This window comes from Leiobunum rupestre, chromosome 4 (assembly GCF_980474605.1).
Source record: "Leiobunum rupestre chromosome 4, qqLeiRupe1.1.hap1, whole genome shotgun sequence".
NCBI lineage: Eukaryota > Metazoa > Arthropoda > Arachnida > Opiliones > Sclerosomatidae > Leiobunum > Leiobunum rupestre.
Genome location: NC_143387.1, coordinates 57,548,333 through 57,561,874, shown reverse-complemented (window position 1 = coordinate 57,561,874; position 13,542 = coordinate 57,548,333). Strand labels below are relative to the sequence as shown.

The window sequence follows — 13,542 nt, the reverse complement described above, 5'->3', positions numbered from 1 at the left end:
TTTGATCTAAAAATAGTCAATTTTGATTGGGGGAACGGCGTAGGGAGACAATTGATGACGCAAACGCGTGCCTTCTGCTCGGTGACGACGCGAAACATTCAAAATTTGAAGACCATGGCGGACGAAATAGAGGCGAATCCTCCAGAAAGTAATGTCTATTTCCATTTGTCCACCAAATTTAAATTTAAACGTTCTAACAAATAAATTAAAAGCTCCGAAATGTAGTTTGGAATGTTTTTAATTGTTTGTCTCCCGGAAAACCAATTTATTTGTTTAAAAGTTAGCTTTTCTTGGTAACTTCCTTAGTGATCACACACATTGTGTAATTAGATTGTTGACAAACACGTTAATAAACATGGGATGCTTTAAATTATAAGTCCAATTCGAAAATACAAATCTAACTAGAAAATGAAGCATAACTAACAAATAAATTATTTAAATAATATTTCAACAATTACTTATTTTTAAAAGTTTATTTTATAATACGTTTTAAATCAATGTACCTCTTTTAGCTCTGGGTAAAAACATATTTCCGAGAAGAGTTCATGTAAGTTATATACTATTATTCTAGGTTATTTATATTTTTAAGTCTCAAATTTAAATTTAATTTCCTACTAGCCTGTACGAATTAGAAAAAGAAACCGTAAAATTTTTAATGATGATGAAGATACGTCGTTTGCCTATGGTAGATCACCCAGGAAAAATGCACGTCTTTCTCCTGCTGCTTCAAACACAACAACTGTGGCCAGGCCAAGACCGACGCCTTCCGCTCCCATAGTTCCCGTAAGTTTATATCTATGGCAATGAAAAGTATTAAATGTTATTAATAAATATAAAATTTTAAAAACAGTCTTCGATACCATTAAGTGTGGTAAAAAAGGAGAGAAATGATGATGATGATGATGATGATGACGATGAGTCTTCTCCTGAATCTATATCACCTCCACGCGCTCCTATAACAGCCCCTAAAGCTTCTCGCTCCGCCCCTCGTTTAATGCCACATAGGAAACCACCTTCTAGACAACCTTCCAGACCATCGAGGCAACGTACAAGACCATCCGCGAGGCGTAGTTTACCTACACCACCACTGGTAATAGATTCCCCACCACCACCATCTCCTCCCCGTCAAGTTGGACCTTCACCAATGAGATTAGCTGCTCAAAGAACTAGCACACGGTTAAGAAATATTCTTAAGCTTCCAAAAGCCCACAAATGGGTGTGCTATGAATGGTTTTATTCAAATTTGGACCAGTAAGAAAATACACACAAATTCAATATTTTGACACCTTTTATTATTTAATTTTTCATTTTTTCAGACCATTATTTTTGGGTGATAATGAATTTTGCGCCTGTTTAAAGGAATCATTCCCATTTTTAAAAACAAGGAAGCTTACTCGGGTCGAGTGGTGCTGCATAAGGCGGCTGATGGGAAAGCCACGCAGATGTTCTCCAGCTTTTTTGGCGGAAGAAATTGCGGCACTACATAGTAAAAGACAAAAAATTCGGCAATTACAACAGAGGAAAGTGGTAAATTTGGCCAATTTTCGAGATTTACCCGAGGAAGTTCCGTTACAACTCGTTATTGGCACCAAAGTTACTGGTACATAAAATATTATTGGTTATCAGTTTTTTGTAATGTTATAAAAAAAAAATTCAACTTTTTATTAGCGTTGTTAAGAAAACCTCAAGATGGATTATTTATTGGATCTATTGATGCTGTTGACACTTCAAATAATACGTACAGAGTTACGCTTGAAAGACCTGGGCTTGGAACAGTTTCCATAGCCGATCACGAAGTTTTGGTTAGTTTTCTCTCGAATATTTTAAATCCCACTGATGATAATTGGAGTATTTATTGTTCTATCGGTAGAGTAACGAACCTCAAGAAATGATGCCAATATCCGCATTCGCTCAAAAACCAAGACCAAGAAATCCTTATTTTGTTCAGCCTTCAAGATTTTTAATGAACAGTCCAACCATGGTATTGTCCTGATAATTTTAGTTAATTTAGCGTTTGTTCACTTCATTAATTTTGAATAGGATAACGATCCATTATTGGGTGGAACTTCTTTAAGGAGTAATTTATTGCTAAGTGATGACGGATTGCTGGGAGGTTTTCCGATTAAATTTCTAATTTTATTGGTGCGATTATCGAAGCTTCTGACCACTAAAAGGGAAAAACTTGACCAGTTGAAAGAGATGAATACGGAGGCTGAAAAAATGGTTCTTTTTTATTTACTAAATATAATAATTCTATTCTAACGAGTGTGTGTTGCAGCGGTCTTATCAAATTGCTATACCTTTGGAGTTTCAAAAGAAATATGCCAACAATGTTTTGGAATTTGAGATGATGAATAAAGATTTGAACGACTATTTAACGGAGGCACAACAATATTGCTTGGAGGTTCGTATTTGCTTTTATACCATTATTTAATTTTCATTATGAGCTAATATATGGTAATATATTTATTTTAAGATCGCTCCAGAACAGGGCCTGCTACCGATTACGCAACCTGACTCTGTGCGTTTCAAAGCCTTAAGCCAGTCTAAAGAATTAGTGGAGGAACAAGTACAACATAACTTTCCTTTGGTAAGGTCGGGAAAAATTCTTGATTTAATCACGGAACTTACCTCAATTATGGTTCAATTTAAGGTAAATATTATTATATTATTTGTGTGTTTTGTATGTGGTTTTTATTTTTATTTTTTGTGAATCCCCAGTGCCTTGCTGATAATGAAATGAATTCATTTGAATTCAAGTCTTTATCGGACACCTTAAAAGAGATTCAGTCCAAACTTGAACCCCAGAATGTCAGGCAAGTTGACTTTTATTTTTCGTATTTGTATAGTTTTGCCTTCTGTTTTACTGGGTTATTGATACAAATTTTAGACCAAAACTTAATTAAAATTTGGTTATTGGGTGATTATTAGGCTAAATTTTATATACTTTTTTAAAGATATTAGATTGAATTGTTAATTTATGAAGAGTTTGGTCGGTTTTAAAGCAGATTCTTACGAAAAACAACCCTCTAAAATTGAGTTTGCGTTTTACAATTCCAGTGTTTTTCAAAATTCAGTGGAAATTCACGTTAAACATATAGAAGCTGGTTTAAGTCAAATGGGGAACTTGTCTGCTTTTGCCGCAAATACTCCCATTTAGTAAAAAAAACTTGATAATCTCAGCTCCCAATTTTTTATCATAAGCCTAACTTTTTTTTATTTGTAATTAAGGTTTTTCTTAGATGTTAAATTTATAAAACAAAAAATGAATTTTAATAATAAAAAAGTATTGCTTTCAATTATAAGGCATGATTTTATAAAGCAAGTTTTTAATATCTACTAATAGTATATTTTTACAAATGAGGTTTTACTTTAAAAAAAAAATTATTTTCTAAACTTTGTACTCGTTAATTTTTGCTAGTAGATCATCCGCTTCCTCACCCGTTTTAACTCTAATTAACATAGGAGTTGGTTTAGGACTTTCTTTAGGGTTTATGGGAGGGTTGGGAATGCAGACTAGTAATACGTTGTTCTTGCCAGCTCGGGAAGCTGGAAGGTCTGAACTTAGATGTATATTCAAAAGAATGTTACCTAGAATAAATGGTAATTATTAAAGACTATACCATAGGTTGTAGATAAAGAGCGTAATTTGTACCTAATGAAGTATCAGCCCGAACCAACAATTGGGTTTTGCCATCTACTTGTTTTAAGTGTAGAATTCCAACACCTTTATCAGCATAGTCATCACCCTTTTTATAAAAAAGTTTACACCTGCAAATAGAAGAAATTTAGGCCATCTTTTATTAATACCTTATAAAAAGACCCAAACAATATACCTTTTGGAATATATAGAATCTTTCTCCTCTACTGGTTGAAAGTCATTTTTTGGAGGTTCATAATTATCATCATCATCTTTAGTTTCTGTTAAAAAATAATTTATGATAAATTTTTCTAGTATTGTGTAGTGGGGTGGTTCTTTACCCTTGCTATCTTGATTTTCTTTTTGTTTGGCCACTGCTTCAGCAACATTGAAACTGAATGTAGATGTAGTAGTAGATTTCGCACTCGAGCCAAACGAAAAGCCTTCACTGGCCAGAGTGGGGAGTTTGACAGTTGAAGTTCCAAGAGAAAACCCAAAGGGTGATTGCATTCCGCTTTTGGTGACACTTTCATTACTTCCAAATGTTTTTTGGAGAGAACTATTTTGTGCGAATGAAAATTTTGGCTTTGAATCTGCTTGTGGAGCTAAGAAATACGCATATTTATTTTTTTGAAGAACTATTTGAAATTGAGATTTTTACCAGTTGCATTGTTAGTACTGTTTTTCAGTGGGTTAGTAATTGAGCTAAAACCGATGTTTTCAGTTTTTTTATTTTTCCCATACTCTTCTTCTAGCTGTTTGTAATGGTTTTCGTAGTCTTTGAAAACTGGAGTAAAATTAGAGTAATTGCTTTTAGAATGGTGATCTTGCAGCCATTTCAGGAAAGAGCTGTTTAATTCTTTAATGTTTTGGTAAAATTCAACATCCTTGCTGTTTTCACTGTTAGTAGAGGATGAGTTTGATGATTTGGTGGCCATGTTAAAAGAATTGTTTATTCCATTCGTGGTAGGAGTGCCTAAATTGTTTTTTGAAAATGGTGAGCCTAAATTATTTTTTACGAATGGAGTACTTTTAGCAGAGCCAAATCCACTAAATCCAGCAAAAGCCGAAGGTGGTGTCTAAAATAAGGCAAATACCTCAAGTTTAACTTATGTATTGAAAGGCTAACATTGTTATCTTACATCACTTGACGGTAAGCTACGTTTGGCTTTCTTAATAATACGATCTTTAAGGGAATCTTCGGTTGCTGCTGTGAAAATTCCAGATTCAATTACTTCATCCTTGTCATCATAATTTTCATGAGTTAATTGCTTATCAGCCTGGCGCTTAGACATAGTTGGTATCTCTGAAATAATTACAGAAGTTTATCAACTAACTAGATTCCCATTACAAAAACAAAAAGTCGGCAGATGGTCTGCAGAACTGACCAAGGCTTAAAAGGAACGTGACTACAACTGTGTTTCGCGCTTAATTTTTTTAAATATTAACGATAAAAATGATTTAATAGGAAACCTTCATTGATTGAACAAATAAAATCTATGTTATAGAACCTGCGTCTAAGAAAAGGGTAGAACCATGGAAAAACACCTGCTCGCTTTACAAGAAAATTGCGGACATGCCGATGAACCATGAACCAATAAAGTTGCGTAATTCGCGAATTTCGCGCGCGCAAGTCCCGAGGGGTTCCCTTTTTATTTTAAGCTCCTCCCACTTTCAAGCCTCCGCAATGTTTCTGTGTTTCTTTCAAAGTTCCCGATAAACTTTGTTCTAAGATTGCGTCAATGTCCCGGGTTTCCCATTTATTGATCCCTTATTTTAAAAGTGTTAGAACAAAATTCGTTTAATCCGAAATATCTTAAAGGTTTAGTTATCCCGTTAGAGGGTCTCTCTTGTTTTTACTTTTACTGGTTTTCGTTGCAACTTGAGGCTCTGAAAACTTTGGGAGCGAGAGGAGAAAATATTGCGGGGAAGGGAAAAGGTGCGAGACGTTTTACGGCAAAAAGTAGTTCTTCCGCCCCGAGTTTATTAATTCGTCCTTGCTATCCGAAATCGACCAAAGTTTGAACAATTTTATGTAAAGTTTAAATATTGGATATTTAAGTTTAATTTGCGTAGTTTTATTGGGAATAAACTTTTTCCCAACTCTTTTGGAAATCTCCGCGGAAGTTTGGTAACTCCTCGCGAGTCCGGTAGTGGACCAGCGTTGCCAACCGTACGATAACTATCGTATTTGTACGATATTTAGGGCTCAAATACGATGTACGATAGTGGTCGACTATCGTACGCAAAACCTACGATAATTTGAAATTTTCAAATAAAATAATTTATTCGTTAAAAAACCTGATACTATTGAAATCTAGATTCCGCCAAAACCAATTAGAAAGGTGATTTATACCATATAAATCAGCTTTCTAATTATTAATTTAAATTATACGCTAGATTTTCCCCTACTTTTCCTCTATCCTCAATACTGTTTCATATCCGAAACATATTTTTGGCCTAAAATATGCAGTCAAGGTCAAACCAAAACGCGGGCGAGGTTTTTTAACTACATTTTTATGATCTTTTAAAATTCCCACTCGCCGCTCGGGCTGATGCATGTTCAGAAAACACTTAGAAATGACTAAGAAATCTGGAAAAAGTTCGCCTCGGCGCGAGCCTTTTAAAGCGTACGATAATTTTAGCGAAAATACGATAATTTCGATCCCATGGTACGATAAACACTTCTTTAAAGGTTGGCAACGCTGTAGTGGACTCTACTTTCTCGAGATCCCAGTCAGCGGTTGCGATTTTTGGGGACTCGGATTCTCGAGCCGCCCTCCTGCCAGGGGGTACTTGCACCGCGCTGTTGCCATCAAGTGACGATGTTTAATTGCCGCGTCATTAGGAATTAAAAGTTATAAATTTGCAACCTTGTTAGGGATTGTGTAGAGGTTCGTCGGAAGACGGTCTCGGCTTTCGATTTGAAATGGAACTCTCCAATCTTCAAGGGCAGCTAAAAGTTGCGATACAGAAACATCAGGTAGGACGGGGAAGCCCAACTTCAGATTTGATCTACTTTATCAATTTTTCTTTGGTTTTGTTTTCCCTTCGGGAGAGGAATTGATTTTTTACTCGTATTTTTTTCTCTAACCCTATCTCGGGCTCGCTAAATTCCTCTCAATTTTATTGCATTAACCATTTCCGTAGTTAAAATATTTAAACTAGGTTAGATAGTTGTGTAGGGGTATGTCATAGCGGTACATCTAAAGTTTCGTTGTGCATTTTTTTATGCTGGGGAAAGTGTAACTGGATGTTTATCGACCGACATGAAGGAGTTTTTGATTACTTCTAAATCGGGCGAAAATCTCCGAAAATGTTTCCTTAGGCCTTTGCGTGATATTTTGCAGGTTTTAGTTCAATAATAGTTAACCCATAGTCTTATTCTTGCAAGCTTATTGAAGTGTGAAACAAGTGGCAGTTTCAGACGCCTTCTCACATGATGACCCAGTTTTTTCACTGCTCATGTAATTTTAATCGTATTGGTAGGCCTAAATTAAAACAAATTTGGATTAATATCTCAATACATACATTTAATCGAGTTAATTGTACGCACTAGTTGCTTATTATATGATGATTAATCCTAGCTGTTTGCGTAATTGTCAGAAATTACTCTTGATATATTTTTATTCGTGTAATTATATTATGGATAATAAAAATGTTTTACTAACTACGTATTATTTGTTTTCATAGATTACCGTTACTAAGATGAAAAGTGATCCTCAGGTACGCTAAATATTAAATTTTTATTACCCGATATGTGTTAGCGATAAATAAGCTGATTCAACTTTCAGAATGCATTGCTCAAGAAACAACTCAAGGAAATTCAAGTGGAAATAGTTAATATTAATACCAAACAGGTAAGCATTGGAAACTAAAAAGTGAATATTTGGTGGCATATGGCGCGCTTGGAGCTTAAACTTATTACTTAAATAAATCGCAAGAACAATTTAATCTAATGATATCCGTGTAAATAATATCACCGTAGTGATTGAAGAAATTATTAGACATGGCAAAATAAGTTAACTTTGGTATAACAATATCTGTTTATATAGGCTTAATAAGTTAATAAGCAACCCAAAATAATATTTTAAATATTTGCCATATTTCATCAAATCCTCCCCCCCCCCCCTCAAAATGGGGGGGGTGGGGTAGATATTAAGAGGGCTGTAGTGATTGGGCAAGTGTCGTGGCGGAGTAAGAGGAGAATATAGGAGTTAAAAGTTTATTATCAAAAACCCAGGCCAAATAATGGCGTCGTCGCAGTTTCGTTTTGGAAGGAACGACGCGCGGAGAGAAAACACACACACACACACCTAAAAGAGAGTTTTACAGGAAAGAGAGACTTTCAGGGGGGGTAGAGAAAATTTTGCTCCGGGAGCGAGAGAGTTTTCTACCAACTTTTCGGTCCCCTTCTCGCTCTCTCTCTCTCTCTCTCTCTCTCTCTCTCTCTCTCTCTCTCTCTCTCTCTCTCTCTCTCTCTCTCTCTCTCTCTCTCTCTCTCTCTCTCTCTCTCTCTCTCTCTCTCTCGCGGAAAACTGGATGGCGAGAGAGGAGAGTTCCGCGGAAAACTATATATTTAATGCGCGCGCGTTGTTGCCTCCGCTGACGTTGTCAAAAGCTAAGGCCCTCTCTTTTCTACATAACTCGGGCCCTGGCGGTGCGCGTATACTTTTCTCCTTTTGCGTCGGATCAATAAAATCTCTCCAGTAGGACGCGTGCATCACTTCGTAGGAACACGCGGTTTTGCCATCCTTTCGCGCGTATAGTTTTTTTTTTCTTCCTCTTCCACCTCTCTCTCTCTCTTCTCCGTTTTTGGGAAAACTCCGGTAGGCGCGCGCGGCGGACGCGAAAGGAGAAAAAGGCGGGAATAACGGAGCAAAAGGGATGATCCCTTTACGATTTCCTCTCTCCGAAAAATATGACTCTCTTTTTCATCCCCCCCTCTTCCAACTCCTTTTTGCGTCCCTCCAAAATGTTTCCCGCCCGTTTTTCGTGGCTCTTCTCCCGTAATATCGGCACGCGTTCGCCTCCGCTCTCCACACTCCCCCCCTCTAATAAAAAAGTGGGAATCGGATCAGGAAAACGTTTTTCCTACGAGAATCTCCGCGTCTCGCCCGCCGACGGAAGAGCGCCCGTTTCTCCTCTCGTATGAATTTTTTTGGCTCTTTCGATTTTTGTAGCGCTTTGTATAATGGAGTCGTGAATTTTGTAGGTGGGTCTCTGGCGTATTTGCTGTACAACTAAAAATCAACCCGATTCTTTCGTTATTTCCAGGCTCGCGCGACATTCGCTTTTATCGTGCGTTTTTTTTTTATCTTCCTCCGTCATCCTTTTACGTTTATCATTTCCGTAATTAACGGTGACGTTAATTGTTTAATAACTCGTTATTACGGCTTTCGTTAAACGTTAGTTTACTCGTCGTCTGAGTATTACGTGCCGAATCATTTTCTAAAAGTGGTTAATTTGTGTCCTTTTCCAAGAAAGTGGGGGATGTATTTCTATTTTTAGGGTGTCCCCCTTTTTACTCTTGTTTTGATTATTGATTAGTTATTTTCCGTGGTAGTGAAACAATGTTATTACGACGTTTTATAATGAACCGTGTTTTTGTTTTTATAAATCGATTTTTTGAAACTAAATTCGTCCGAAGATTTTCTCTATTGAAGGGGTAACGGGTGCTTCCTTACGTAACGCGCGTGTTAGGCGGTATCAACATTTTTACAGGCGTTTGGTCTACTTTTTTTAGAAGTTATTTTTAATTTATAAATACTCGATTTATCGTGGAATTATCTAAAAACAATATTTATTTTTCTTTCTTTTTAGAAACTAGTAATAGCAAATTTAAAGAAGGAATTACACGGGCAACAGAATAAACAAACACCAAAGATAAACAAAACAGTTTCTACCACCTTGACTTCGGCTTCTAATGAAAATCAACCAAAAACTACAAAATTAGTCATAACTACAACGGAAAAAAAAAATAAACAGTCAATTTCAGTGAATACCGGGGTAATTTTTTAATTCATTTGTATAATTTTTAAGAAAGGTTTTTATCAGGTTATCTCTTTTTAACAGACTCAGTCGCACGGACTATCATTCAGAGTTGAAAAACCTTCCGTAACTACTACGGTTGTGACATTGCCTCCCGTACCAACAGCTGCGCAAAAAATTATAAATCAAGTGGTTCCAACTATTGTCAGCAATCTTGTAGCGGCCGCAAACTCCTCTGCGAATTTGAAAGCCGCAGTTTTATTTCCATCATTGACTGCCAGTCAAACTGCAAATCTGCTTAATAAGGTTGCCATCTCCTCCGCTTCGAACCAAACTAGCTCTTCCACCCTTTCCAGTTCTTTATTGGTGGTGCCTTCTCCGCTGAGCAACAACAGACCACAAACTTCTGATAATGTAACTTCTTCAAACACCACCGTCACTACCACTTCAGCCAGTTTTGTTTTGAAGTTGGGCTCTCCCATTAGGGTACCACAGTATCCGCCACCTAATTGCAGGACCAGTTCACTAAGTGTGGGTTTTATTAATTTAAATACCATTGGTTTTATTGCCCTAATTTTAACCTGAACTTTTCTTAATTAACTTAAATAACTTAGAGCTCAACTTTAACCTCCACCGTTGATTCATGCGGTACTGTCGTTACTGCTGTTGAAAACGTTCACATTAAGAAGGAGAAAAAACCCCAACCAATATTAACCACATGTGATACACCTTTTAAATCCAATTTAAAGACAATCCCTAAAGTTAAAACTGAGGATAATACTGTAAGTTCTCCTTCAGTGCATATTAATTCTATAATTTAAACCAAAATAATAAAATTTTTATCTTTAGAAAATGAATTTTATGACGGCGCTTGGATTGATAAACCGCGATGTCCTTAATGAACTTCAAAGTAAAAGAGGCGAACGTAAGAGAAGGACTACGGCTAATCCACAGTTTTCCAATGCTGCGCTTGAAGAAAAACGTAAAAATGCAGCGGCCATGCTTAGCGCAGCTGCAGCCATTGCAGCTTCAAATACCTATACGAAAACAACAAAGAAATCACGTGGTAAACCTAAAATTTTTTATATCAAAATGAATGAGGCGTTTTAATTTGTTTCATATCACAGGCAAGGCACGATTAAATACTTCCCCGATCCAAAGTCCACCGCCAACACCTCCACCCAACACGATGCCTCGAACTGAAAATGGTGCCAATATTTACATCTCTCGGAATGGAACCAGTCTGGTCATCACAAATACTACAACCCAGTGTAATTCCTTGGATACCCTTCCTGTCGGGGCTCATCATGTTGTGGTGAAAACAGAGCCAGCTCCTAATCTAACTTCCAACGTTGATGATAATATGCCTTTGAATTGTTCTAAGAGGCCTATTCCCGCAACCCCGGTGAAGGCAAACGCGATAAACAACAAACCCATCTCTTTCAAAGGTGAAAATAACGGCCCTTTTGCCAATGAGGCTGAAGCGTTGATCAAAACTGTACCGAAAAACCACATTTTGAATGGTTGCCTCAAAACAGTTTTGAACAAAAATGGGGTAAGTTAATAAATGAAATTAACAATAAGAGAAAATGACGCTTGAAGTTTCCCTATTTTCAGGGTATTTTATCGGAAGTAGTATTGTGCGGAATTTGTCATCTGCGGCTTGGTGCGGGCAGTGGAGATATGTTAGCTTGCATTGGCTGTAAAAGGCCATATCACACGAGATGCGCCGCCAAAGTAGTTCCTCAGATAATTGACGGAAATGTTGTAAATAAAAATGCTCATTGGAAGTGCCCCAAATGCGTGATACCCATTTCAGCCTCTACTATCTCATCTCCCGCTTCAACTGCAATTTCTCTAACCGTACCAGTAAAAACGTCTTTCACTCATCATCAACCGTGGAAAAAAGACTCTCCAGCCACAACAATTAACAGAACAGAGAAGATTGGTACAATATTTAGAGTTCTATTTTAAATTTAGATCTAAAATCTTTAATCGATAATTGTAAATAGCCAAAGAAGAAGAGAAACAAAGGCTTCTAAAAAGAAGTCGGGAACTCAATGAAGAGGTTACAAAGCTCCGGGAAAAACGCCAAAGACTATCGGAGCAGCATGCGGTATTTATAACTTAATATTTTGATTTTTACTTTAAAACTTTTAATAAAGTTTTTTCCTAAAAATAGGCCTCTTTACAACATCAGGCGGAGCTGGCAGCTAATAAAAAACGCACCGAAGAAAAGTTAAACAAAATGCATGAGACTGTGAATATGGTTCGTGGTCGGAGCTCCTGATCCGACCTTAAAGCCCGTTGTGTACGTAAGTTTGGCTGGTAGCGTGTAAAAATAGACAGAAAGAGTAGTTTACGTGTAAATGAATAATATTTAATATATAATAAGCGTGGGTGTCTTCACAAAAATGAACATTGCAAATAACAAAAGGGAAAATTTTAAAAACCCTCGAGGGGGAAAAAACCTTCTAATTCATCCTATCTACGGCCATGATTGTTATAATATTAAAACGCACGCTCTCGCGATAAAATATTGCCATTGAAACCTTTCATTTTCTCTTCAATGGTATTTTCCATTTCTTCCTATCGTGCCTTGGCTGTGACAACTGACATTTCATTTCCCTTTAACGAGATTTCAATCTTCCTTTCTACCTTTCCACTGTGAAATGTTGGGTTTTCATTGTTCTAGAATGTATACTCTTTGGAATAATTGAAATGTTTCGAAAACGTGCCTTTGAGAAGATTTTAATTTATTTTAATTTCTATTGGGGAATTTATTATAGCAATAGAAATTTATCGAGACTGAGTTGTATATGAGTTTGTTACTGTCTGATAAAAATGGGCTATATATAAGAGTCGATTCACAATATTTTTTGTACTATTTGTCTATTTTTCATTTTTGAAAAGTTTCATTTAAGCTATTAATGGACATATTTAAAGCGGATCATGTAGTTGCGTGCCAATTATCGAACATTTCGCGTGCCAATCTAATTTAGTATTACTGTTGGCTCTTTGAATTTGTTTTTTACATCTTTTACTATTTTTCAAATGTTAATTTTGCATATTCTGATTTATTAGATAGAATGTTGTTTTTTGAATGCAATTTGACTGAGTTTTGCTTAAGCAATATTGCAAAAGCATAATTTTTACTTTTTTTATTTCTACCTCAGAAAAATTGGTAATTCTGGAGAAAAATTATATAAATGCATATTCATAGACTACGTACAAAATATTTTTAAGAAAAGAAAGTCTAAGCAAGATGTCTATTTTAATTTAACCTAAAACAGTTAATTGTTAGACAATCAATTTATGTACACATAAGAGATAAATTACACCAATTTTAATTTAAATATTGATTCTTCAGATATTTATGAGGGACCATTATATTATATTATGTGATTACATTTTGTATCCCCTTTGATCGAATCTCAATAATTTCTATAATTTAAATTATTTTTTTAAATCATAAAATCTCAAAGTTTTTGTGATGGCATATTATAAATGAAAAAAGTTTATCGTTTGAATTTTACAAAACTGGAAAAAAAGTATTTCAAAATGTTGAAATGTTTCAAAATTTGGGCCTTAAAAATTAGCATATCAAAGTTGGCTTTTCATCCTTTCATTTTTTTCACTATAACGGAAAACCTTTTTTGTAATACATGTAAATGTCCAATTTATGAATATTGTACATAAAAAAAATACAAATGTATGGTTTATATAGTAAGTTTTGTTCTATTTATTTCATTGCCGAATTTTTCAAAGACGAAAGAAAATATATAAAAGGATTAGAAACTAGTTTCCGGGCAGCATATTCACTATCTCGACGCTTACTTCGAAAACCTTTGCTTTTGCGCAACCACCTGTTAATAATATTTCAATAGGCCAGGTTTCTTCATAACATTACC

The 13,542-nt window shown here is 35.8% G+C and overlaps 3 protein-coding genes across 3 annotated transcripts; 2 read left to right on the top strand and 1 right to left on the bottom strand.

The window, feature by feature from the left end:
• Nucleotides 1–53: 53 nt before the first annotated feature.
• LOC149948431 (protein lin-9 homolog) lies at nucleotides 54–3,305 on the top strand. Its single transcript, XM_090173436.1, has 12 exons — nucleotides 54–148; nucleotides 513–547; nucleotides 619–783; nucleotides 851–1,251; nucleotides 1,317–1,600; nucleotides 1,669–1,802; nucleotides 1,871–1,981; nucleotides 2,041–2,223; nucleotides 2,279–2,404; nucleotides 2,477–2,653; nucleotides 2,722–2,816; nucleotides 3,061–3,305. The coding sequence occupies exons 1-12, from the start codon at nucleotides 55–57 to the stop codon at nucleotides 3,158–3,160; spliced, it is 1,905 nt and encodes a 634-aa protein (XP_090029562.1). The 5' UTR covers nucleotide 54; the 3' UTR covers nucleotides 3,161–3,305.
• A 2-nt stretch (nucleotides 3,306–3,307) lies between these two features.
• Nup50 (nuclear pore complex protein Nup50) lies at nucleotides 3,308–5,242 on the bottom strand. The gene is made up of 7 exons (XM_090173437.1): nucleotides 5,029–5,242; nucleotides 4,783–4,946; nucleotides 4,302–4,719; nucleotides 3,982–4,245; nucleotides 3,837–3,921; nucleotides 3,656–3,771; nucleotides 3,308–3,591 (listed from the first exon to the last, which is right to left on the bottom strand). The coding sequence occupies exons 2-7, from the start codon at nucleotides 4,933–4,935 to the stop codon at nucleotides 3,392–3,394; spliced, it is 1,236 nt and encodes a 411-aa protein (XP_090029563.1). The 5' UTR covers nucleotides 4,936–4,946; nucleotides 5,029–5,242; the 3' UTR covers nucleotides 3,308–3,391.
• A 1,111-nt stretch (nucleotides 5,243–6,353) lies between these two features.
• LOC149948429 (uncharacterized) lies at nucleotides 6,354–13,281 on the top strand. The gene is made up of 11 exons (XM_090173435.1): nucleotides 6,354–6,623; nucleotides 7,334–7,366; nucleotides 7,435–7,500; nucleotides 9,464–9,649; nucleotides 9,716–10,162; nucleotides 10,246–10,413; nucleotides 10,481–10,697; nucleotides 10,759–11,186; nucleotides 11,249–11,579; nucleotides 11,644–11,747; nucleotides 11,814–13,281. The coding sequence occupies exons 1-11, from the start codon at nucleotides 6,570–6,572 to the stop codon at nucleotides 11,919–11,921; spliced, it is 2,142 nt and encodes a 713-aa protein (XP_090029561.1). The 5' UTR covers nucleotides 6,354–6,569; the 3' UTR covers nucleotides 11,922–13,281.
• Nucleotides 13,282–13,542: the final 261 nt, after the last annotated feature.

Excerpts from the sequence above, each read along its gene's own strand:
- LOC149948431 (XM_090173436.1), top strand. The coding sequence starts at position 55 with ATGACGCAAACGCGTGCCTTCTGCTCGGTGACGACGCGAAACATTCAA. Across the intron at positions 2,405-2,476 it reads CACAACAATATTGCTTGGAG|ATCGCTCCAGAACAGGGCCT; the intron begins GTTCGTATTTGC and ends ATTTATTTTAAG. Across the intron at positions 2,817-3,060 it reads CTTGAACCCCAGAATGTCAG|TGTTTTTCAAAATTCAGTGG; the intron begins GCAAGTTGACTT and ends TTACAATTCCAG.
- Nup50 (XM_090173437.1), bottom strand. The coding sequence starts at position 4,935 with ATGTCTAAGCGCCAGGCTGATAAGCAATTAACTCATGAAAATTATGAT. Across the intron at positions 4,246-4,301 it reads CAGTACTAACAATGCAACTG|CTCCACAAGCAGATTCAAAG; the intron begins GTAAAAATCTCA and ends CGTATTTCTTAG. Across the intron at positions 3,592-3,655 it reads TCGGGCTGATACTTCATTAG|GTAACATTCTTTTGAATATA; the intron begins GTACAAATTACG and ends CATTTATTCTAG.
- LOC149948429 (XM_090173435.1), top strand. The coding sequence starts at position 6,570 with ATGGAACTCTCCAATCTTCAAGGGCAGCTAAAAGTTGCGATACAGAAA. Across the intron at positions 7,501-9,463 it reads TTAATATTAATACCAAACAG|AAACTAGTAATAGCAAATTT; the intron begins GTAAGCATTGGA and ends CTTTCTTTTTAG. Across the intron at positions 10,163-10,245 it reads GCAGGACCAGTTCACTAAGT|AGCTCAACTTTAACCTCCAC; the intron begins GTGGGTTTTATT and ends TAAATAACTTAG.